The sequence below is a fragment of the Barbatula barbatula genome, assembly GCF_947034865.1.
Source record: "Barbatula barbatula genome assembly, chromosome: 1".
NCBI lineage: Eukaryota > Metazoa > Chordata > Actinopteri > Cypriniformes > Nemacheilidae > Barbatula > Barbatula barbatula.
Genome location: NC_136766.1, coordinates 19,067,470 through 19,091,989, shown reverse-complemented (window position 1 = coordinate 19,091,989; position 24,520 = coordinate 19,067,470). Strand labels below are relative to the sequence as shown.

Below are 24,520 nucleotides of genomic sequence, written 5' to 3'. Positions count from 1 at the left end.
GTCTTATCTTCCTCGGGCAGATCATTGTTTTTTTTGCAGTTGAGTGAGGCCCAAGAGGAGAGACAGAGCATTGCACTCACTCCATCCTCCCCTCACTCAGCACTGGTCCTCGCATCATCTCTCCCCCTCTCGTCAACTCCAAACAAAACAGATGGTGGACAAACAGCACATCTGTCCGGAAGCTCTACGACCATAGACAGCATCGCGCTGGACTCGAGCCCGGTCATGTCAGAGTCAGAAAAACGCTAGATATTCGCTGCGTTTTCTTGCTTTATACCGTTTACAACGGCAGCCGGGGGAGGACCGCGAGTCTGTCTGGGTTCTCCACCAAGCGGAGAAGATGGCCGCCATTAAGATTTTAACCAGCGCGGGTCTTTTCTTGGCGTTTTGTGCCCTGATCTTGTTGGCAATGGCCATCTGCACCGACTACTGGTACGAGACGGACGCTCGGCGGCACCGCGAACGTTGCAAAAACTACGCGAACAAGCGTAACGATCCCGGATATATTTACATCTCAAATCACAACTTGCCTCTTCAGATGCCTCCAAAGGGCTATGAGAGAAAAGAGACGGAGCTGGTTGGGGAACCGTCGCCTCGCGTCAAGCGGCACGCTGTGGCTTCGGCAACCGCCATGGAGTCTCACTGCAGCCGCCAGTTCAACTCCACGATCTCCGGTCTGTGGAGAAAGTGCCATCGCGAGGGGTTTGACCTGGAGGCCGAGGAACTCATTTACAAAGGTGAGCTTTTCGGGTGCTGGGTCAAGGCCAAAGTAGATTCAAAGTAAACTGCCATACAGGAAATTCATTTGGAAAGGAATTGAAGAACAGGTTCAAATGGTAAATTCCGGAGTGTTTTGAAAGCATTTGCCATTTTGTAACGCTCCTCAGAAAAGTGCTTTTAAAAATGATCCAGATGACGCTTGCACTGCTTTATTAACTTAATGTGTTAAGTTGAAGAACGATATAAAGAATACAGAGGAAATGGGAAGAGTCACATCACTGCCGCTATCCAAGGTGCTGAATTCAGCTCACCTGTGTCATCTGCATCTGTATATCAGAGTCGAGGGTTGATGCCAGCATGGATATAATCTATTGAGGAGGGCAGTGTATGTTGCATCTGACGTGTAGACTGTTTTATTTTACAGAATATTCACATATTCTTAAAATGCGCTAAAAATAACAAATTACAGAGGTTGAAAGAAAACGTACATGTGTAAATGTGTTTTTTTTTTGTTTTATTCTGGTGCCCCTCTTCAAAAAAGGTGCTTTACGATGCCATAGAATAAGCTTTTTTGTCTAAATAAAAAAATAAAGAAGCTTTCTGTTTCACAAATGGTTTTTGGTGGCAAAAGGTTCTTCCGATTATTAAAAGATAAGAAAAAAATGGTTCTTTAAAGTACTTTTGACTGAATGGTTCTTTGTGGAACCAAAATTGGTGTGTGAGTAATAACCATAATAATCAACACTTTTTTTTCATTTTTGGTTCCACAAAGAACCATTCAGTCAAAGGTTCTTTAACCTTGTGTGGTGTTCATATTTTTGTTACACAGCCGGTGTTGATGGGTCTAGTGGACCCTCTTCAGTTTTGGGTTTTTAATTCCACACATTCAAACACTTTATGTTCAAATAATTAAATGATGTTTACTTCAGCCCAATTACAATCAATCTAAACAACACATAAAGTTAATATTTGCACTGTACCTTTGTTAGATCATGGCGGGGGCAGAAACATAAAACTCACACTTACACACATGCTCAAACACTCTCTCTCCCAAACACGCACACAGAGACACACACAAACATACTGAGAGGAGGCCCAGACATAAAGAGGACAGAATGAAGATACACAGAACTATTTTATAAGCCCTGGGTCCAGGGACCCGAACATCCTGTATCTAATATAAATGTTTAGGGGGTGTACAGTGAGTGGTCATTGAAAATTTGTCCTGATATATGTTCTTCACAGAAAATAAGCCAAGGCCAATGAGTTTGAATTTGAAAAAAATAATGAATTGTATAATTTTTCATTTTGATTAAAATTGAACATTATACAAGGGTTAAAAAAACATCTCTTTCTTACTATTTTATAATCTTAAGAACCTTTTGCGAAACAGAAAGGTTATTAAGATGTTAACGGTTCTTTATGGAACCAAAATGTTCTTAGTAGAACCTTTTGAAGCACCTTTTATTTTAAGTGTTTGGCATCGTTGTTAAGAACCTTTTAAGCACCTTTGTTTTTAAGGGTGGAATACTATCATTTTTACAGGTATTTTTTACAGTGAATAGAAATCTGGAGAGAAATTAGTTTTTGGAAACATTAGTTTTTTTAATTTTCTAATAAAACTTGTTTTACAAGTGTATAAGTGTGTATAGCTTTAGCAGACATTTTCCTGCCTGCTTGTGAAGAGGAAGCGCATCGCTCACATGGCCATATCTTCATCAATAATTTGTTTATTGATTTCCCAGGTCACCCTAAGTGGCTGTGTAGATGTCATAAAAGATAATCTGGTGATGGTGTGAAACCAGTCCAGGTAGACTGTGAGACCACACTGTTACATTTCTTCAGTATGTCTACCTAATATACCTTTCACTCTAAGATCAGCGCGGTATTATATGTGTTTAAGCAAAGAAGGCATATGTTTGTTAAGAACATGAAAAAAGTTAGCATTGTATTAACTGTTTAGTTTAAAAAAAGATGTTTACTTTAATAGTTAACGACATCTGAACGCAGCACATTTACCAAAAAACTTGGAGTAACAGAGAAGATCAGACTAAATCTAATGAATGCAACTCACTATGAGCTTCACCGCTTTAAACCGTTTGAAATGCATTAGAAAGTGATTTGAATATCACACACACTGTGTTATAGCAAAACTGCACAGTAGCAACTTTTCCTTCCAGTAAACCAGTGTATAAGAAGCATCAACATCAGATAACATGCAAATCCGAAATGTTTTTTAATCATTGATTTATTTAACTGGTGCAGCTTGAGTTCACCCAATTAATCTGACATCTCTTTGTAGAGTATCCATCAGTTATCACAAAAAATATATTTGTCTTATTCTCCCCACGTCATTCCTTGTTTACACAAAATAGTGAGAAAACACAGTGTGTATGTATTTCCTTCAAAGGCTTAAATGAAGTGATAAAGTGTCTTTGGCCTTTGATATGTCTGTTTGTGCTTCTGATACAGAACATCATTCCACTTGATACATTGATAGCTTTCTGCTCAGCTCAAGTGTAAGATCTGTATTCTTCATTTCACAGTGGAGCTCTGCAGCAACAAACTCTGTGCATTCTGTCACATAATGTCTTTATACAAAACAAAATCAAAACAAGATGCCATAAAATAACAACAGTTTTGTTTGTAGAAAATCTGTAAATGGAATGAGCATCCTCCAGTTTATCCTTGACCAGTTTCTCTTTCTGTTTAGAACGCTAAGGTTTACAGTCTTTACACTATTGTTTTTATCACTTGATAAAAGTATATCCTGTAATGGAAAAGGTATGTATAGAGACTGCTATTTGATATAATACTCAGATAGATACTGTAGATAAACCATGTTTGTTTTAGTAAATCAGTTGACTGATGCAAGCTTGTGTCTAATTTGAAAGTCACCCAGAATTATTTTGATATTAGTTACATTGATAAATGTCATCCTAGATTTGAATGACATTTTTTTCCTGTTTGAATGCATTCAGCTATATACATTTTTGACAACCTCCAGCTTTGGTTTAAAGTCCAAAATCTCTAAATGTTTTGGCCCTCTTACACCTGTATTTATCATTGTGCACTTTTGATCGGATTGGTTTCATTTTTAAATATTTATACGTTTGAAGTATGTGAACAAATGCTACTCTGTAGTGGTTTCCAAACATCGCTTTCAAGCAGTTCTTAACTTCAGCCGAAAAAAATGGTGTGACTTTGAAATGTTTGCAGTCCCAAAATTACACACCTTAAATGCTATAACAATGCTCAAATCTTGTGATTTTGTTGTCAATACGGTGATATAAATTCAAGTGCTATATATAACCATATCGTGATTCAGTGGTTCTTCAGAGGTTGTTCAGTGGTTCTTTAGGATGACTAAGGTACTATATAGCACAGTTTCCATATAAAGAACCTGTAAAGCCCCTGTATGGTTCTTCAGCGGTCCTATATAGCACCTCAGGCAACCCAAAGAACCACTGCATAACCTCTGAAGAACCAAGATATCGTTTTATATAGCACTTTAAGTGGTTCCCCTGTGATAACAAGTCAAGGACCATGTTTAGTGCTACATAGCAACATTTTCTTAGTGTTATACAACAATAGCAAACACACTTCCACTAGAATGGAGATGATTTTTTAAACAATAATGAATACAGAAGCAATTCAGGTGTCTGGACAAAAGCTTTATCAAGCACATAAAAAACAGAAAACCTAAGAGTCCACTGTCAGGCACAAACACTTGTTTACTGTGACACATGTAATAAATCAAGGGCTAGAGAAGCCTTGAGCTTAAGCGGCATCCAGACATATGAAGCACATCCATTACTATCGCCCAATCTAAAAACTAGAAGGGTTTCAAATCCACGCGTAATGCAGACATTAAAATGTTTGCTCTGATTTCTGGAAATCAAGACCAAATCTTTATATGAAAGCTAAATCACCAGTTCATATGATTTGATATTCATGGGATAATGAAAGAAACCTATACAGATCACCTTCATTCTCTCTTCGATGGCCTTGCACTAAGATCCACATAGAGAAATAGTCACATTGAGCAGCCTACAGCCTGTCAAGATATTTATTTGATCCAACATGCGTCTGAATCATTTGAGGTGTCACAAATTAAAGGAACAAAGTTTAATTTTACAGCAGCTGTTTACTATAGCAGAGCACATCTGTCCAACTAAAGAACAAAAAAACAGATACAGATTTATGCTCTTATTGCATCTGCTGCCCATTTATTATTAACCTTACAAGCCCAGTGCAATTAACCTACTGTTAAAACAACACTGGATAATTGGCAGCAACAGAAAACAATGTGGTCCTTCACAAATTCTCACACTAAATAAAGATGAAAGTGACACTGTGTTTTATTATCTGTGCAACAAAGGGTTCTCATCACAAAGTGTATTGTGCGACTGTGTTGAAATGAGTGAACATTTTTTAATGGAAATGACAATCAGTGCTACACACATTGCTTGTTTTCAAATACACTAATACTCAAAGAGACAGAAAATCTCATGGCACTTCTGTATCTAACACGTATTTTTCAAATTTCCATACGATGCTACATTCTTACGTCACTCAGTATTTTCAGAAAGTTTCAAGGTTACGAGTATTTTAAGTGTCACTTTTAAAGCCCAAGAAACATTTAAAAGGATAGTTCACTTATTCTACACTCTAGTCATTTTAAACTTGTATGACTTTCTTTCTACCACAAAACACAGAAGAGGTTTTGAAGAAAGAATTCACTTTGTATTGTATGGACACAAAACCAATGCAAGGAAATGGTACTTTGTTGTTCTTTGCCAACATTCTTCAAAATATCTTCTTTTGTGTTCTTCGGTAGAAAGACAGTTATACGTGTTTGAAATGACAAGATGGTGAGTAAATGATGACATCCCTTTAACTTTCCTCATAAGCTAATGTGTGTTAAATTGCTTTCCAGTGACATGCCTGTTTAAATAATATTTAAATGTTAACATTCTAATAAAAAGCTTTGTTTCTATGTTCACCTGAAAATACAATAATGAATGCAATTCTTCAATTGACATCTATGACCTCTTCCGTTTTATCCTGTCTTTCTAATTGCTCTCCAGGAAATAGTTAATGTTATATAAAAATAAATAAGTAGATGCTAGCCCTTTGTGACATTTTAGGATTTTAGGACCTGCTCATCAGATTTGCACATAATAGTCGCTTTAATATGTCATTACTGAGTACATATATATTTTCGTCCAATTTCTCAACAATGTAGGATTTATTCAGAGATGCACTCCTGTGAAGTATCACTACACGTCTTCAATCCTGCCCCGAAACCTTCCCGTCAATATCACGAAGACCATCCGGCAAGATGAGTGGCATGCGCTCCGTGAGTCTCTTTTAACATTTACTATATACTCCATGATCCACGTTTATTAAAGCATGAATTGTTTTGTCTATGTGAGGAGACATGTTTTACTCAGAAATGCAAACGTAAATATTAAACGTGTGATACATGTAATCGCTCAAAAATTACAAGTTAGATGGGTTTATTGTTGACGCTGTGTGCTGTAGATCTACGGCGGATGACAGCAGGTTTTGTGGGCATGGCTGTCTCTATCATCCTTTTTGGCTGGGTCATTGGAGTTCTTGGATGCTGTCAACAACATGATCTCATGCAGTATGTAGCTGGACTACTCTTCCTCATGGGAGGTAAGAGACAATGTGTGTGTTTGTGTGAGAGCGGAAGAGAAAGGCTGTTCTCAACATGCGTTCTTCGGCGGTCTTTTGTCCTTGTGTTCTCGCTCTACGTCTTAAATAACCGTCAAAGTCCGGTTCCAATAATCAAGGGCTGCGTCCACTTGAGAGCGCGTACACGCGATAGAAGTAAGAGCTTGCTAAGTGTGTCTCATCAGGTTAGAAACAGGAAATACGTCATGAAAGTAGTCAAGTGGTCAAGTGCAAAGAAGTGCAAAGTGGGGGTATTTGGATGCAGCCAATATCACAAGAACAGAGAACGCATGAAAGTATCAGGATGTGTTCTCGATATCAAGGATGCATCGTATGCAGTAGTCTCAGAAGTCACTGCGGCACATCCATCCAAGTTCGTTCTTCTGAAGCGGCCTAGCAAGTCCGGTCTCCACAAGAACACAAGTCCACGGTCATAGACTTGGCCTGACTATTTCAATTGAGATTTTGTACAGTTGTCGCCATCTAGTGGCTGGTTATTATAGACAGCTTAAGCGGCAGCAACAAAAACGCTATGTATCCTAAGCACAGTATGTGGCCCAAATGTCCGGTAGACCTCCGCAATTGATCACCAACTGTTGGGTAGTTTTTATTTAATTTAATACAATTACTATACATTAAAATATTATTATAAATTAATTATAAATTAAATTGTTATATTACTAGCCACCAGCCAATAACACAAACCGTAAAAACTTTGAATCAGGCAGGCGTGTGTCCAATTAAAACCGTCTATACACTGTTTGAGATGATATCAAAAACATGAATTCTTAGCATTTTCTATTTGTAACTAATATGTAACCTTTGTGTAATCTCGACTGGTTTCCTTCTGGCAGGAACCTGCTGTATTATCTCCCTTTGTACTTGTGTGGCGGGCATTAACTTCGAGCTTTCACGTTACCCACGTTACCTGTATGGACTTCCAGAGGACATCAGTCATGGTTACGGCTGGTCCATGTTCTGTGCCTGGGGCGGACTGGGTCTCACCCTGCTGGCTGGTTTCTTATGCACGCTGGCTCCTTCTTTAAGCAGCCCCTTGGCCCGCACCACAGTCCACAAGTCCAGGCATGAAAATGGGACTGTCTGAACAGACTTCTGGAGCAACATGTACACAGCATCCATCTAAGGACATCTGGCCTATTCATCACACAGTATGACTGTATCATCGTCCCTTTCATACGACTCAAGGGGCTTTTTGGCTTCCTCTGTGATCACTTTTTCCAGCACAACTTGTGTACACCATCCGTTTAAAAAATGCAGCCTGTTAATGCATAATGGAGAAAGTCTGTAAACTGTCTGGCATGAACATTCGCAGATGCTGAGGGAGACTGTTTCGTGTGCAAACGGGAGTCACGTACACTTCCACACTCTCACTTGACTCACTTTCACCCTTTATGGCACAACATTCTCTCTCTCTCTCTAGTTTACGACCGAGAGGCAGACGGAAGGCTACTGTCTTTTCCCCATGAGGATTCATAATAAAATGGTGCTCTCTTTTCACATTCTCAAACGAACAAACAAATCTGTGTCAAATCCTATTTCTTAAAAAATCTTCCCTGAGGCCAGAATGAGGGCAGTGGAGAGTAGAGACGAAAGCATTTCTGTCACTAGAGTTTCAAGAAACAAATTTCCCAAGGCCTCAAAGAGTCTGTATGTGTAAAAATACTTTGTTTCGTCTAGTTACAGGTCTTTGCTTGTAAGAAATGATGCTCGGATACAAATGAAGCCTTTTCACTCTTTGTTATGATTGTAACGACTGGTGACCTGGCTTGGACTGTGGAAGCCATTTTAATTTTACTAAATTATTACTCAATGGCATGTGAATTATTGACCTGATTTGTTTTCAAAATCTTTGTCAGGGTTGTTCTGAAATGAATTTATTATGAAGCCTTATTGCTGTTGTGAGCACAATATGATGAAAGTCAGAGTTAAACGGAGCTCAGCATCTTGATATCATAACAAAATTCTGTTGAATATTTAAGATAAAACGAACCTGTTGGTTGCACTTATTATGACAGACTTTCTAGGGAATTCAGTGTTATGAGTAGATGCAAAGAGTGATGTGAGGTCCAAAGTTGAAACGCATAGTGCGTCTATGGACAATAATAAGTTATAAATGTTGGGTGGATCATAGGAAGATTATAGATCCCAGGTAGAATTTTCTAAGTTCCTGGTTCAATCCTAAGTGTGGTGTTTCTTATGGGTTCAAAATATGGCACTCAACAAACTATGATGTTTACAAGATATGGTATGTTTGTACATACATGACCAACTCAAGAAATAACCAAACAATATTTTAAAGAACCCTGAACTAGTATTAATCCGGTAATGTGTTTTCTTAAAGTAAGTGTGTCTCTTCAAATTATTAATAATTTATATTGATTCTACTCTCACTGGTGGACATTATTTATTAGGAATGCTACTGTGAAAAGCACAGTTACCACAAATCATTTCAAATGCATCAAGTCTCTACTAAATGTACATTTATAGTCTTGTACATCTACACAGAGTCCAAGCACAATGTACTGGTGTTGATATCCACATTTGTGATGAGTAAATGCAATGGTTATGAGAAATTAAGGACTGAAAATACTGTGGTATTATTCTGAAAGCTTATTTGGTGAAATGTACGCCATATCCTCTGAGGATAAATTAAAGAACACAGTCATTTTTCTTGTAGTGCTTTAATGGAGTTACAGAATAGCTTACTGACAGTTTAGCTGATTGGCACAAACATTTTTGTACAAGGAATACGATTCCCAAACAATGGAATGATTTCATTCAAATACATAAGGAAAACAACACCAAAAGAAACTCTTTAGGTAGACAGAAAAGTGTTATACGGAGTAAAACCTTTCTGAGGAATCCAATATCAGGTTTTAACATACACAGAAGTGATATCCTTCCATAACAATAAAAATGGAATGTAGAGAATTCAAATGTTAGCACAAGCCCATTGTGTAAAAAAGACAAAGAAACGTGTTTGAAACAAATAAAAACACATTCAGTTGTTTTTGTCATTTTTGGTGGGATTTGTGTTAAAGTAGCACCATTTTTTTGGGGGGGTACAAGCAGTTTTGAGTACAAGCAGTTTTTGCAGATTCATTTGAACGTGTCATTGTCTTGCATGCTGTCATATTGATTCATTTCAGTGTAAAAAAATCTGTGTTGATTTTTGAAATGACTTTTATTTTATGAAATAAAATTTAGTAGCATTTCATGATGAGGTACTTCTTTACATGTCATCAATCGTTAATGCTAAAAGATTTCAAATATATATACACAGCTCAAAAAAATAAAGGGAACACCTGATCACCACAGCTCAACACCAAGTCAGTTTACCCTCAGGACTACCAATCAACCCGGTAAGTAAGCATAAGTGATTGTGAACCATTTTCACTTGTTTTGGTGAAAATAAAAGTGACAACAGGTACACTGGAGAGGCAACAACTAGGGTGGTCTGGGGAGGACCATTCTCAGAGGGTCTTACAGACCTCCATGTGCTACGAAGTATGGGGATGAAATCCTCAACTCTATTGTCAGATCTTATGCTGGTGCAGTGCAGAGCCCTCCTGGTGCATGATAATACCCGACCTTATGTGGCCAGATTCTCTAGGCTGTTTCTAGATGATGAAGTTATTGATGAAATTGACTGGCCCCTCATGTTACCCAGACCTAAATCCAGTTGAGTAAGTGAAGAGATTTAACCTGGATATTTTCTTCATTGAGATCTAATGTAGTGTGATTTAGGTGTTCCCTTTATTTTTTTGTGCAGTGTATATTTTGATACTCGAGTTGGAAAGTTTTCGCAATGTACAATGGCATTATAAAGTCTTAAATACACAAATGAAAACAATATTGTATTCACAGTCTGACTACTAGATTGCATTTGGCTTGATATGCTACTGGAAGAACATGCAATGCAATGTACTAATCCCGAGTATACAAAATACAAATCCTGAGATTGCAAAATGTGTTAAAAAAAATGATGTTATTGAAGTTTAAAGGGGATGTCGATTGTGCTGGTTTGCACACCATTATGTCCACAGACCTCTGAGCACAGGATGATGTTGCAATAGTTTCATGCATAGTCCTAAAATACAGCTCATAATGTGATACAGGACGCCACCTAGAGGACAACTGAAGAACATTTTAAAAATCCATTTAAGATTATACAGCAAATTATTTTAGATTATAAAAGTAAACTGTTCATTAACAGAGATCCTGCCCTTTATGTTTTTAGAATTTCACATTATAAAGTGGGGTGAAAAACTATCTGTAAGTAAAGTCAATATGTTAATATGAAAACATATGTTAATTTTAACCTATATAAGAGCAATCTATTGAATGTACAGTACCGTTCAACATTCCTTATTGTTCCGTTCCAATACCGAAACCACAATATAGGTAATTTACAAGATTTAAGCCACCTGGGCTGCTTTCCTCGCAGAAAAAAGCTTTTACTCTTGAATTTATGTGATCACATCTGCCAAAATGTTTTTGAAGTGTTACTTCTTAAAGCGGGAGTGAGTACCTACAACCAGATAACTGTCCCGGGACAGCTCTCTCTTGACTGGGGACTTGCTGGTTTTGATTCCGGGACGGGCAATCGCAGTCATCCTGCACGGGTCATGCTTTAAAAGGTATGTACCAAATGTCTCCCATCCACCACCAATACGCACCATGGCATGTTTATCATTCAACATCTGTAATTAAAGAGAGCAAGAGAGAATGCAGAAAGATTGAGTCTTACTACAATTTACAAGTGTTTTTTAAAATACGCATTTTTATAAACAAATATCTAAATTTATTTTTTTCATTAATATATTTTTTAATATGTCTTATATGCAGCAGATCCAACTAAAGAAAGGCAAATGATATCAGTCAGAGAGATAGGGCAAAGAGTGTGTGACAAAGACAGAGAGACTATGCTGCTAAAATCTCATTAAACCAAATGAAACACTACCTCATGGCACCAGCTGAGCCAAATTTGCAGGACAAATCCACTCACACACGGCTATTCAAAATACACACCTATGGTGCTCCAGCACTGGCTAGGGTGTCTTAAATGTCTGTTGCTGCCAAGCAACCGCTACCAAGCAAGAACAAGCCAAGAAACACAAAATGAGACCGAGAAAGAGAGCACAGAATGGGTTTTGTCTCCTGAGAAATCTCTCTCTCCCCTGAGGCATTGCTAGTCATCTATCCCCCCACACCTTATCAGCCCTGACCCTCTCATTACAAAGCTGTTAAGCTGCTGGTAATACAACCAGATTTATATGTTTTCCTCTCCCACCCCTCCGAACCCCTTTAGCTTGATGCATCCTAATAGAGGGATCCATACACACGTTTTTCCGGGCTGAGTAATTCTAATTACCATGCAGTTTGATCAGTCTCAGCTGTTTCCAAGCAGATTAAAATGTCAGGGCTGACAGAGAGGGTGAGAGTGAGCCAGAATTAACAAATACACCAGAGAGCAGAGAGGGAGGGGCTAGCCTGTTTAAGGATACCCCGCGTGTCAGTCAAGCTTCACAGCTTCTGACCTGTACACCACTAAAAACAGACAGAAGGAAGATACATGTCAACTTGGAGAAAGATAAAATATTATAGGATTTTAGGGGCTGTTTGGATTTATCATTCTAACCATCAGGTTTACATCACGCTTATCCTCCACAAAAATCTATTTTCTATTAAACAAAGAGACCAAATGTTCATTAAATCAGCATTTCCATATGTGTTGTGGCAATTCCAGTCCAGTGTCTTTCAATTTCAAGAAACAAAGCTCAGGAGTGACAAAGCCATCCAAAAGCAAGCTGAAACACTGACAGCATGAAAAGACACGAAAACTAATAAAAATCTTGGTTATTACATACAAAATAATGTTTGAACTTTTCCTAAAGGCATGTACAAATATTACTGCTTAAAAGTGAATATGAACTTTTTTTTTGCAGTATTTGGGGTCTGAAAAATACAGAGCATATTTTCTGTTATTTTGACTTGTTTTCCCAATTTCATTTTCTGCAAATAAAAACAATATGTTCAATTGACATTTGGGAAGAAATGTTAAAAGTAGTTCTCAGAAACAAATGTTATTTTTAAAATCCTGTAGTGAAAAATGTATGCCTTTGTGGCTTGCCCTGCTGTTGTAAACACATTAACCACTAGATGGCAGATAAGAGCTTTATCTCTCTGTCAGGATAGACCCACTTCGTACAGTAACAGTATCCCCCAAGATCATTTTGTTCAAATTGGGTAGTATGTGTCCTGAAACAGCTATTATATACTATTATTTAGTAGCGAAACTTGCTTGTTAGATTGAAGAAATGGTTCAGACACCAAACATTGTGTACAACAGCCCAGCAAACAGCTGTATAAACAAAAACAAAACCAACAGAGCCTGTGTATTTGTGTTATGCAGTCTGCTTTCTTCTCCACAGCCGTTCTCGATTCACCTGGATAAGATTCATTTCTGACCAATAATCTGCCCTATGTGTAACAACAATGAATGCTGAATATATCCTTAATGACTGAACAGATTAAGAGACTAGATAAACCTCAACATCAATAGAAAAAATATGGATGTGTATAAAGATAACTGGTAAAAGGTTAAAAAATTATGAGCCTGTATTCTTTCAAATGAGTTTTGTCATTTGCTAATAGTATTAAAACAGCTTTCATGGATCTCTGTTAAATATGCATTACTTTTTGTGATAAGATCTAAACAGAGAGGTATCGCACGTTATCATGACCCCATTAACATCTCTCAGTAATGATAGAAACGGCACAAATCACATTTCCTTTTAAATGGTCCATAGACTCTTCAATGCTTTCGGCACACGGCTCAGCCATTGTGAAGATCTAATGGATCTTGCTTCTCTTTCATTTTAGCTTGATATGTCAAAATAGAAGTAAAAAAAACTTGGACTCCCTCAGACTGAAAGGAAGGCTGGGAAATGATATTAAAAGCATGTCTTTGCTTTGCTGTAGTAAGCCATTCTCTGTCTCGCTCCCTCAGCTTCTATGCTAATTGGATCCCTAACAGAAAGCGGCGTTTTTTCATCTTTTTCTTCCTCAGTCACACATGCTGCTACCCTGAAGGATTTGCCTGATTGAAAAAAATCACAAAAGGAGAGTCGGAGCCAGCACAGGTGAATGTAACCACACGGATCAATGTGATCAGTGATCAATGAATCAGGATGTTCTCTTTCACTCCTTTGTTTTAGTTAGTTTGGAATTTGGGAAGAGGTTGTTAATATTTTACGATCTTACAATGTTGGCTATTATTAGAAAACAAACTGACAGTTAAGTAACATGGAAATATAATTTGAGAATAGGTAAATTAATACTCTCAAATTTACTTCTACAAACAAATAGCTATAACAATGAAATGCCGTTTCTGTTTGGTTTCTGTTTGTTCTCCAAATGAATGAATAATTTACAACATTTTCTGGGTCAAGGTTGTGTAACTGCAGTAGTTGAAGCAATTATAGATTATAGAAAACCATATCTATAGGACATGACATACTGGACTCTTTAAATCAAGAATAACAAATACTCTACAGACAAAACTGTATTTGTGTGACAGTGGGATACAGGGTTGAAAAATATACTAAATATCTTCATCATCATCTACTTAAGACTGGTTTTGTGATCCAGGGTCACATATTAATGAGAGATTTTACTAGACAATGCCAATGCCAACAGTAACAAAAAAGTACTGGGGAAAAAAGTGAATTAGCTGTAGTCACCAAACCAGACATCTTAATTTATTGATGGCCATGAATGAGACAGTAAAAACAGATTGTGGATATTACATAAGTGAATTCCGATATGTTTAATTTTGCGCGTAATGAGTTTGTGCAGGTTACCACTGAGACAAAGTGACAATTTTGTGAAGAATTCAGCTATTCCCTGTAGGGTTTAAAGGCCTTTTGTATTGTAAACACTGTGACAATAGCCTGAAATCTTTTAGTTTCCCAGAAATTAGTTTTGTGTGTATTATTAATATTCCTGCTTTGTTTGAAATCATCTTTGACAAAGAATGATTCACTTAGCCTTTATTTTTGTTCTGTTAGTGTACTTGTGAAAAGATTTGTCTGAACCTCCCATTTCCCTATTCAAAGGTGTGATCCTTTTCTTCATGTTGCCAGGCAACACTAGCTCCCATGAGGCTTTGCCTTGAATGAGTACTGTGCTCTCTCTCAGCTTCAAAACTAATATTTGTGCCTCCAAAGAAATTGTAAAAGCGCAGCAGAGCTTGCAGGCACGTCAATGGTTTGAACAAACAATGAAACATGATTTTACATATGGTTAATTTCCATAAATGTCAATGGAATCATGAGGCAATAATAAATAACATTTTCATTCCGATTGGTGCCGTAAAGAAAACTGCAAAAACAGTACATACCCTGACATAGAGAACTTTGTCACCAACACGATATTGGCCTTTTGGCTGCTTCTCAATGCAGAATTTGACTGGACATTTGCATGGTGGGTCCTCTGATATCTGTCTTACCTGAAACAAAATAAAGCATAATACCAAGCTTAGATTAAAGAGGTCAAAGCTACAGAGTTGAAATATAGAGTTTTTCTGACAGAAAACACTCACAATATCATCCAGTGGGTTGCCAGTGCTCTTTTTTCTGTTGAACTTCGCATGGCATTTTCTGGGTATGGCCGATGAAGAATTGATGGATGTGGTAACAGGTGATGGTGTAGAGGGTGAATCAGAGTGAGGTTTTGACCGGGTGGAGGACAGAGAGATTGATTCAGGGGGATGGGTGTGGAGCAAAGGAGGAGAGGGATGGGGGTCCAGGGGAGGGGATGGAGTTGTTGGTATAGATGTGGGGAGTGGAGATGATTGTGCGTTTGGAGGGGGGTTTGGATCAGGCTGAAAAAACAGAGGTGGAGTGGATGGAGAGGGCAGAGGTGAGGCAAAGAACATGGATGGAGACCAACACCCATCTTCCTCTTTTTCAATCTCTTTCTCCAGCTTTACAAGTTCAGGAGGCTCAACTCCATATCTAAGAACGATATTCAGTCAGCTGTCAAACATAGGTTATATGATAATGACTTGCAATGGGAAACATTGGATTGAGAGAACTTACCTTGAAGCAATTCTTCCGAGCTGCATGAGACACAAGCAAACATCCCTGGGATGCTTATGAAGAACTGGTGAAACACATTTTAAAGGAACAGTGTTTGTTCTTTTTTTTCAGAATATGATATTTTGCACAAGTTTGAGCTGTTTTTATTTGTTTACCTTTTTGTCAAAGTAATGGTATCGATATAATTCAATCTTTTTTGGGCTTGAAAACTATCATCTCCGTAGAATTCTATTGTTTGAAAAACAGCTCAGACTTCTTGAAAATACCTTATTTTCCATACAAGGTTCTGACATGAAACAACCTTTATTGTTGAATTACAGTAACTATTCCCTTAAATGTATTTATATATATATGATATCGGTATCTTTAAAACAGAAAGACACAAGATATCCTTGTTCATCAAAGAGAAAATGACTCAAATATTAAATCAAAACTTAAACCCGACCCAACATCCGTTTGACATTGACACATGCCTTTAGGAAAACAGTTAAAGGGATTGTTCACCCAAAAATAAAAATTCTGTCGTCATTTACTCACCTTCAAGTTGTTCCAAATCTGTATAAATGCCTTTGTTCTGAAGAAGACGGAGAAAGATATTTGGGAAAATGCTTATAACAAACATGATCCTGCTTACTACCATAGTGGGAAAAATCCCTTTTTTCTGTTCTGTTGAACACAAGAGAATATATTTTGAAGAAGGTATGACAGCAGACAGTTCTGGGGAACTTTTGTCTACCATTGTCATTTTTCCTATGGAAGTCAATAGAATCCGAGAACGGATTATCTTTCTCTGTGTTCAACCAAACAAAGATATGTATACATGTTTGGAACCACTAGAGAGGGAGTAATTCATGACAGAATACATTTTTGGGTGAACTATCCCTTTAAAGACTGCCAAGCATTCTGAGCCACAACAGTCGACTAGACAGCATCAAGTTATGATATTTTACTGAAATGAACAATGCAGAAAAAAATCAAACAGTGTTTGTTTGTAAGGACCACATTGATGTCCTTGATGTATAGATGGAAAAAAGACCGTAATTTGCCGTAAATGAGTGTTGAAACTTGTCTTAACACATTGTTAAGACTTGAATAGAAATCAGTCTCTCTTCATAGTCTGACAAGCGTTGGAGGTGTGAATCCATACGGAAACCAAGAAACAAAACAATTGAAAGCCAAACTAGATTATCAATCCTATTAAGTGGCATTCATGAAAACCATTATAGAGATCAGGCATGTGCATGGGCATGTGTTTCCAATGTAGTGCAGAGCGCTATAACACACAAACACAGAGTGAGATCAGCACCATTAGTCATTTACATTTAATCATTTAGCATACGCTTTTATCCAAAGCTGCTTACAAAGAGTTCAGGAAGCAATAAGCGATATCAGCACTACATTAAACATCTCTCAGGTTCTAATCTAGGTGCTCAGCAACATCTTCATGCATCATTACTCACAAATCTACTAGAGGCTGTGAGAAAAGTCTTTTGACTCTTTTATATGTTTTTAACAATGGAGTGGTTTACTCTTTATCTATATCCTCTCGAATTCTTTCCCTCTTTTACCAATCTTTCTTTAGAAACTGCTAGGGCTGATAGCTCACAGGCACATGCGTCCTTTCACTTTTATTCTTTTCTCCGCTCTATCTTTGACCCTGTTTTTATTCCCCATTTTCCTCTGACCTACTGTCCTTTAACTTTTATTTTCTTCTCTTTGGCTCCATTATTTATCTCGCAATGCTGGGCAGCAAGGGCCAGGAGGCAGATATTGATATTGCTTGTCTATCCAACAGATCGTAGACCACAGCCCCGCAAGGCTACATCCTCTATAGAACACACAAAGTGAGAGATTCATTCATATCATGAGATAATTTTTAACAATCTCATGATAAAGTGTGAAAAGCCAGCTTGTCTGGCAGGGATCTTTCTGTAGTGAATTTTAGTCTGCCATCATTATACAGATTCATTGTTCAGTATTATATGAGTCTCAGAATTGAAGTTCACAGGTTCACTTGTAGCAAGTCTGCACTGAAACTAAGGGTCAAGTTAATGTCTTAAACAGACCTTGTCTTTCTTAAAAAAAAACTTTAAACATGTCTTGATGAGACAGGCAAAGGTGGTGAAACATTAAATACTCACCAAGATCTTCAGATTCAAAAAGATGGGACTGCACCACCCCAATTTTACTGCACCAGTACAGGAAGTTCGCTGCATTGTCCCGAGCAAAAAACGATCCTGGGGTTGCATCAGCACGCCAGCGAATCACACGCCGAATAAAGGGCTAGGGAACAAACCAAAATGTATTTCACCTTAACTTAAAGTGAGATTTGTTATTTTTAAATGTTTTTTTAATATATTGTGGCGAACAGGACAGGACGAGAGCCGTGAGGGAACTGTGCAAGGCCGGTCTCGCATCTCTCACGGAGGAGCTCTGGAAGCATATAAGAGGAGCGACATCAGGGAAGGGGCGAGAGAGGACCAGGCCTGGACTTTATGGTCCATTTTATTATGTTTGTGTGGCCGGCAGTCATGCCGCATTTTAAGTTAGTTTTATTGTTTGTATGATTTTATTGTTTGTTTATTGATGTTGTGTTATGCTCGCCGGTTCCCACCTCCTTCCTTCCCATTATTGAACCTTGCTACATATATGTTGTCCAATAATAAACCTTGAAACAATTGTTATCTCCCTCCACTGCTTCAGAATTCCCCATAAGCCCTCAGCTGAGGAGGAAATCCAACATGATCAACCTCCGGACACACAGGTGAAGGTCAGTGTCAGAGGCTGACTGATTACCAGCAGTATGATGCAAGAATATTATATTTCATCTCTCCTACAGAGTGATATTTGTACTCATGGCTTTACCGAAAAATCACTATATAAACTACAGTCTATTTGTTATGTGCATTATATACATCCAGTATTTCAACTGTCTATTATATAAACTATTCATCTCCAATCATTAATTCCCATTAAATGTACAAATAAAATATAAACCATGTATACCAACCAAGTCACTTTGGAATAAAGTGTCTGCCAAAAGAAAAAAGTAAATGTGTGTTAAACATAATAAATACATTCTGTACATGATTTAAGTGGTTGAACTCATTCCTGTCCAAATAATTTTCAATCAAGACTGTTTAATCTGTCTAGCGGTTTTTCAGCTCAAACAGGACAGTAATGGAAGCTTTCCCGTCTATTCAGAATATTAATTCAGCTCATTCAAGGGAATGAATTCATGTCTGTCAAATTACACTCTTAAAGACACAGATACAAAGGAGATGGGAAGTTACAAGAGCAACATGTAGCAAATATAAATAACCACATATTTACAAGAGTAAACCTTGGACCTGCTGGCACTGAGATTAGAACCAGCAACCTTCTGATCACAAGCCCAACACTCTAACCATTAGGCCACAGCTTATTTAATGTTAAACATTTCAGATTCTATAGCCTACAGCTCCTGAGCTTAAGATCAGAAGCCCTTATTTCTTTAAGTACCTTTCCATTGCTGGCCAGAATCATCCTCTCTTGTAACTCTTCTGCAAGCTGACATAAGACCACACCAGTGTCCAGTCTGTCCATGAAACTCTCAGCTGTTATATCCAGACCTGAACATTAAAAAAGAGAGACAGGGGCATCAACAGTAAGATATAATATACAAGCATTTAAGTACAACTCAGTTTTTGTACAGGACATACATACTAAATGAAGTAAAAAGATTTCAGAGAAGTGTAAACTAAAACAACAGGGTTTTAATGGTTGCTGGTTCACCTTCACAAATCCTCTCCTCCTCTTTTATTCATAATTCTTTCTGTACCTTAGGCAACCTAAAGATGCCCTAAAAATCCTCTAAGTAAACTTACTCTGAGATTCTCACGGCCGTGCAGATGCATTCCTGAGGCCTGGGTGTTAAGTACATACAGATTCAGACACAGCAGTACTGAAGAAGGAGTGAGGGCCCTGGGGAGGAGAAATTCAGGAGGTGGTGGAAGAGGGAAACCACAACAAAAACAGAAAACCTGAGGTGCAGAACAGCAGTGGATAGTCATTAGTTCAGAGAGTAAGAGAAGCTTGTAATGAAACAAAAGGGATCCCCCGTTGTCTGCTAACCATACAGCCATACCACTGGTGTGAATCAACAGGAAGAGAGGTGCATGAGGACGGGTTAGTCAGAGAAAACCAACATTGGCTTTTAGAGACTAAACACTAAACATTTTGAGGAATCACCGGCTTGATGGGTTAAAGATTTGTATTGTTTTGACCCACTTACACGCCAAAACACATTTCAGACTGGTCTTTTTGAGAAAGGCGATTCCTCTTTTAGGATCTCATCTGGGCACAATTCATTGGTCTAGGAGGGCAGAGGAATTTTACTTCATGGTTTCTGTTTAAAGATCTGGAATAGCCATAGTATTCTAGATCATCTGCAGATAGGAGTATCACAGGAATAATATTGTGTATTTAGAATGACTTAAACCTTTTATGCCTGCACCAAGCAATGGGAAATATCTAAAAATATATTTTTAGATGGGTTAAAATGGGTTAAAGATATTTTTAATGGCTTGATGGGTTAAAGATTTGTATTGTTTTGACCCACTTACACGCCAAAACACATTTCAGACTGGTCTTTTTGAGAAAGGCGATTCCTCTTTTAGGATCTCATCTGGGCACAATTCATTGGTCTAGGAGGGCAGAGGAATTTTACTTCATGGTTTCTGTTTAAAGATCTGGAATAGCCATAGTATTCTAGATCATCTGCAGATAGGAGTATCACAGGAATAATATTGTGTATTTAGAATGACTTAAACCTTTTATGCCTGCACCAAGCAATGGGAAATATCTAAAAATATATTTTTAGATGGGTTAAAATGGGTTAAAGATATTTTTAATGGCTTGATGGGTTAAAGATTTGTATTGTTTTGACCCACTTACACGCCAAAACACATTTCAGACTGGTCTTTTTGAGAAAGGCGATTCCTCTTTTAGGATCTCATCTGGGCACAATTCATTGGTCTAGGAGGGCAGAGGAATTTTACTTCATGGTTTCTGTTTAAAGATCTGGAATAGCCATAGTATTCTAGATCATCTGCAGATAGGAGTATCACAGGAATAATATTGTGTATTTAGAATGACTTAAACCTTTTATGCCTGCACCAAGCAATGGGAAATATCTAAAAAGATAACCTTGAGATATTTATAGACACACTGAATGAGGTGAATTTGCTGACATTGCAGTACAGCAGAGTTGCAAAAACGCATATAAAAACTGCATGTGTAAAGCAAAAGACATAGCTGAGACAGTCTCCCCCTAAAGCCATGATTGATAATAAAATAAGTGGGTCTACTGGTACACACACGTGATAAATGTCAGCAGAGATGACTATAATTTAAAATTCATAACTTTGTTTGACACATTCAAGCTCTAGTTAGAAGTTTCCAAGCATTAATATGCCCAAGGTAATTTATGGATGCTGTAAAAGAGCTGAAAATGACACCCTAAAGATTAACCTGACCACTACAATCAGCCCTTTTTGGGTAACTAGCCTCCCAAATGATACTGTCCTGCCTATGCTTATGTTGAAACTTCTCCATATTTTTCCTCCATTGAGTAGTGGGGTCAACTTCAGAGAGAAGACTCTCTATTTCTTACTAATCTTACATTAGTTCAAATATAAAAGTAAAATTATGTTTAACCAAGTTTATTGTCTTGACTCGCCTCAAGGGACATAAGAAGCACTATAGCACCATGAACAATATTCTAGGAGAACAGGTACACACACAGCATGTGGTTACCAATTTTCTTGGAAGCTGAACACTGTTTTGCAAGTGCCTATAGGATGTATTTGTATTTCTTTTTATGAGTACTTTTATGAAAGTATTTAAAATAGTGTTAACATTAAGGTATAGAAGTAAATGAAAGTGCATTGCTATTTGCTGATGATACTTGTGCAGTGATACTTCACCCAAAAATGAAAGAATTCCATCATTATTCACCCTCAAGTGCACATTTCTATGTTCTGATGAAAACAAAGAAAGATATTTGGAAAAATGTTAGCAACTGACATTTCTGGGACATCATTAACAACTATAGTAGAAAAAAGAAAGAATGAATATTATGAAAGAATATTATTCCTATTAAAAGAATATTATATCAATGATGTTCCAGAAATGTCAGTTGCTAACATCCAAATATCTTTTAACAAACCAAAGAAATGTATACAGGTTTGTAAAAAAATAGGGGGAGTTTTTGATGACAGTATTACAATTTTTGGTGGAGAATATATCCATTTAAGGTGTATAGCAGTAAATTAAACTGCATTGCTATTTGCTTAAGCTTGTAATGTTGATAAATGTAATGTTCCGTACATCTCTTTGTGGTTCAAGGACAATCAGTTCTCTGAGCTTTCCCCAAACCAGTCATCACTTAAGTTTATGTACATTTGAAAAAACTTTATTTTCTTACCAAGGATTCCGTTTAGCCAGATGGCCAGATCTTCTTTCATAGGCAGCAGACTGGCTTCATGCCTAAATGCCAGCCACTCGTTGTACTGAAGCAAACAGGAGAGGTCAGGTGCTGGCTCTCGCCGGGGACTGAAGGGTCCATTCATACTGACTCAAATGCAGATCTACTGAAAGAAGAAAGAAAAGGTGCAGCTTTAATTTAAATGTACAATTTTTATTGCTTAAAAAATTCAGTATAAAAAATTTAACAACATATTGGCAGTTTGGTTTTCATAATGTTTTATCTTTGATTTGATGAGATCAAACATGGCTTTTGAAACACAATCCTATATACACATTACAGCAATGCTTGGGGCTGAATGGTCTCGAATGGACGGTATACATGTCCTGCAAGAATGAATTATAATAGCACATCTGTTCCCTCAATGCTTCTGTTATGGGCCACTGTCTGATCTTAGCCCAACCACTACTGGATTTACATTGTACCCAATGATCCAGATCTACCCAATACCACATTCAGCTCTTTAAAGCGGACCAGGGTTGTTCCACAAGGCTATATTTTATAATAATATTAGCCTCCTACATTATCATAGAATGCAACTGAATGAAGGCATTTAAAGCATTTAAATAACGTAAAAAGCGCATATGACTGTAAATGTAATTGCTCAGTGGTGGCTCTTTCATACATTTAGGAGACCTGTATTGAATCAATGTCTTAGATGCCAATGCCAAAAATCCTTAGGGAAAATACAAATGAACTAGAACTGAAGTGAACTGCTTATACAGTCTACAGAAATAATCTTGGTGAAGCAAAAGATTCCATTTGCTGTTTATTTAAGATCATTGTTGTCAGGGAGAAAATAAAGAAATCTCACTTTTCCAACACATAAACGAAGCAGTCAATGACTGTGCAGTAAAACCATTAAGATGTCTCATCCCAGAATGCATGTAACCCTGCAGCAAAAAAAAACAGTCACGCTCATTCAGGATAGACAGAGTCCCTAGCTGAAGAATGCTCTGTCGTGTAATTTCCCCCCTACTCAAGCAACCATTTATCAGAGGGGCCTTTCACATGTAGAAACATGCTCCTGCTTCCCATAACTGTTGCGGTCTTGTAAGTCAGAGAAAGGACACCTGTGGGGCAGATGTGTGCAATTCAACCACGCACAGAGAGAAACAGTGGTAAATGTAAGTTCACCCGCATTTATTTTCTTAAAGTGTTTGCCCAGAAGTTTTTCGTCCTTTGAGGGACCAGTGAGCTTGACAGGAGAAGGTTGTGTGGAAAAGGATAATAGGATGCATGCACATTTGCTCTTCACAATTTAAAGAAAAATGCTTCTCAAAAGACACAAAATAAAAGTTTCAATAATATAAAGAATTTAGAAAATAGGCTCCGATGGAGCATGGGAAGCCCACACCACAGGATTGCAGCACACAGGTGTCACAATCACACCTACACTGCAACCTGACCATAGTCAGACAAGAGGGGAGGAAGAGGTCTTCAACCAAACCCACAGACAGAAAGAGGCTTTATGTTCACACACACACAAACTCAAAGATTCACGATACACTAAAAACACACATAGACCTGAGCTCAAGTTCACGGTTCACACACACATGTGAACATTCATTGATACACACTGATACAAGGCAGCACACATGAGATATGGATCAACTGCACCCATCCCAAGACTGTCATGCCTACATGACATTTGCTGTGCAAGCTCATCATCAAACAGAAAAACCGGCCTTATTTTAACCTATGTCGTGTGGTTGAAAATAAATGCTGAAATCTTCTCATGGTTAACAAGCTAAAACAGATTCAAACCACAGTTGTATTTAACTGGCATACCAACAAGTGTTGAGATGTACATCCAGCACAGTAAATCACATTTCTTTTGGCTGGCTAGTCTGGCTTCTCCTACATCGCTAAATTAATGCTATGAGCTAGCGTAGACAAAGGGCTTGACATTTATCATACCTATTATTGGGCTGACATGCAAAATGTAGACTACTTGTTCTCTCGCGGAATTTCGCTTTTGAAAAATCTCTGCTCTGTGTGATATATGCAACACCTAAGGCAACTATAATTTACTGCTGCGGTAAACCAGCACATACAGAGCAACTTGCAGTATTGTTCGCACTACATGTTTATTTTAAAAGCACATTTTACAATATCTATGGGAAATGTAGCACAATGCATATTTTATGTTTAAATGTATATTTCAGTGAAACCACTATAAACAAAAGTGGGATATTGTTCATTGTGAGTGGCTGACAACCAATTAAGATAAACATAAAACAAAATAGTGCGTCAGTTAGTAACATCAATAGAGATTTCCAAAACATTGCCAAACTGACATAGATGTGATTTCACTATCAAGTCATTTTGAAATGACTTTTTTTACAGATTTTACATAAAGTGACAGAAAAGAAAACTAAGACAGAACAGTGGGCAACATCTGCAAGATGCTTGAAACAAACCAATCTAAAAAGCTAACTTCAGA

The 24,520-nt window shown here is 37.6% G+C and overlaps 2 protein-coding genes across 2 annotated transcripts; one reads left to right on the top strand and one right to left on the bottom strand.

Moving 5' to 3' along the window:
- Positions 1-69: 69 nt before the first annotated feature.
- Positions 70-9,660, top strand: tmem276b (transmembrane protein 276b). Its single transcript, XM_079462957.1, has 4 exons — positions 70-737; positions 5,969-6,082; positions 6,268-6,405; positions 7,278-9,660. Exons 1-4 carry the CDS (start codon positions 341-343, stop codon positions 7,526-7,528), a joined length of 900 nt encoding a protein of 299 aa, XP_079319083.1. The 5' UTR covers positions 70-340; the 3' UTR covers positions 7,529-9,660.
- Positions 9,661-10,949: 1,289 nt separating this feature from the next.
- gas2b (growth arrest-specific 2b) lies at positions 10,950-22,159 on the bottom strand (the record flags this gene model as incomplete). Its single annotated transcript, XM_079467895.1, has 7 exons — positions 10,950-11,147; positions 14,849-14,956; positions 15,050-15,464; positions 15,549-15,612; positions 17,690-17,831; positions 19,050-19,159; positions 22,015-22,159. The coding sequence occupies 7 exons, from the start codon at positions 22,157-22,159 to the stop codon at positions 10,950-10,952; spliced, it is 1,182 nt and encodes a 393-aa protein (XP_079324021.1).
- Positions 22,160-24,520: the final 2,361 nt, after the last annotated feature.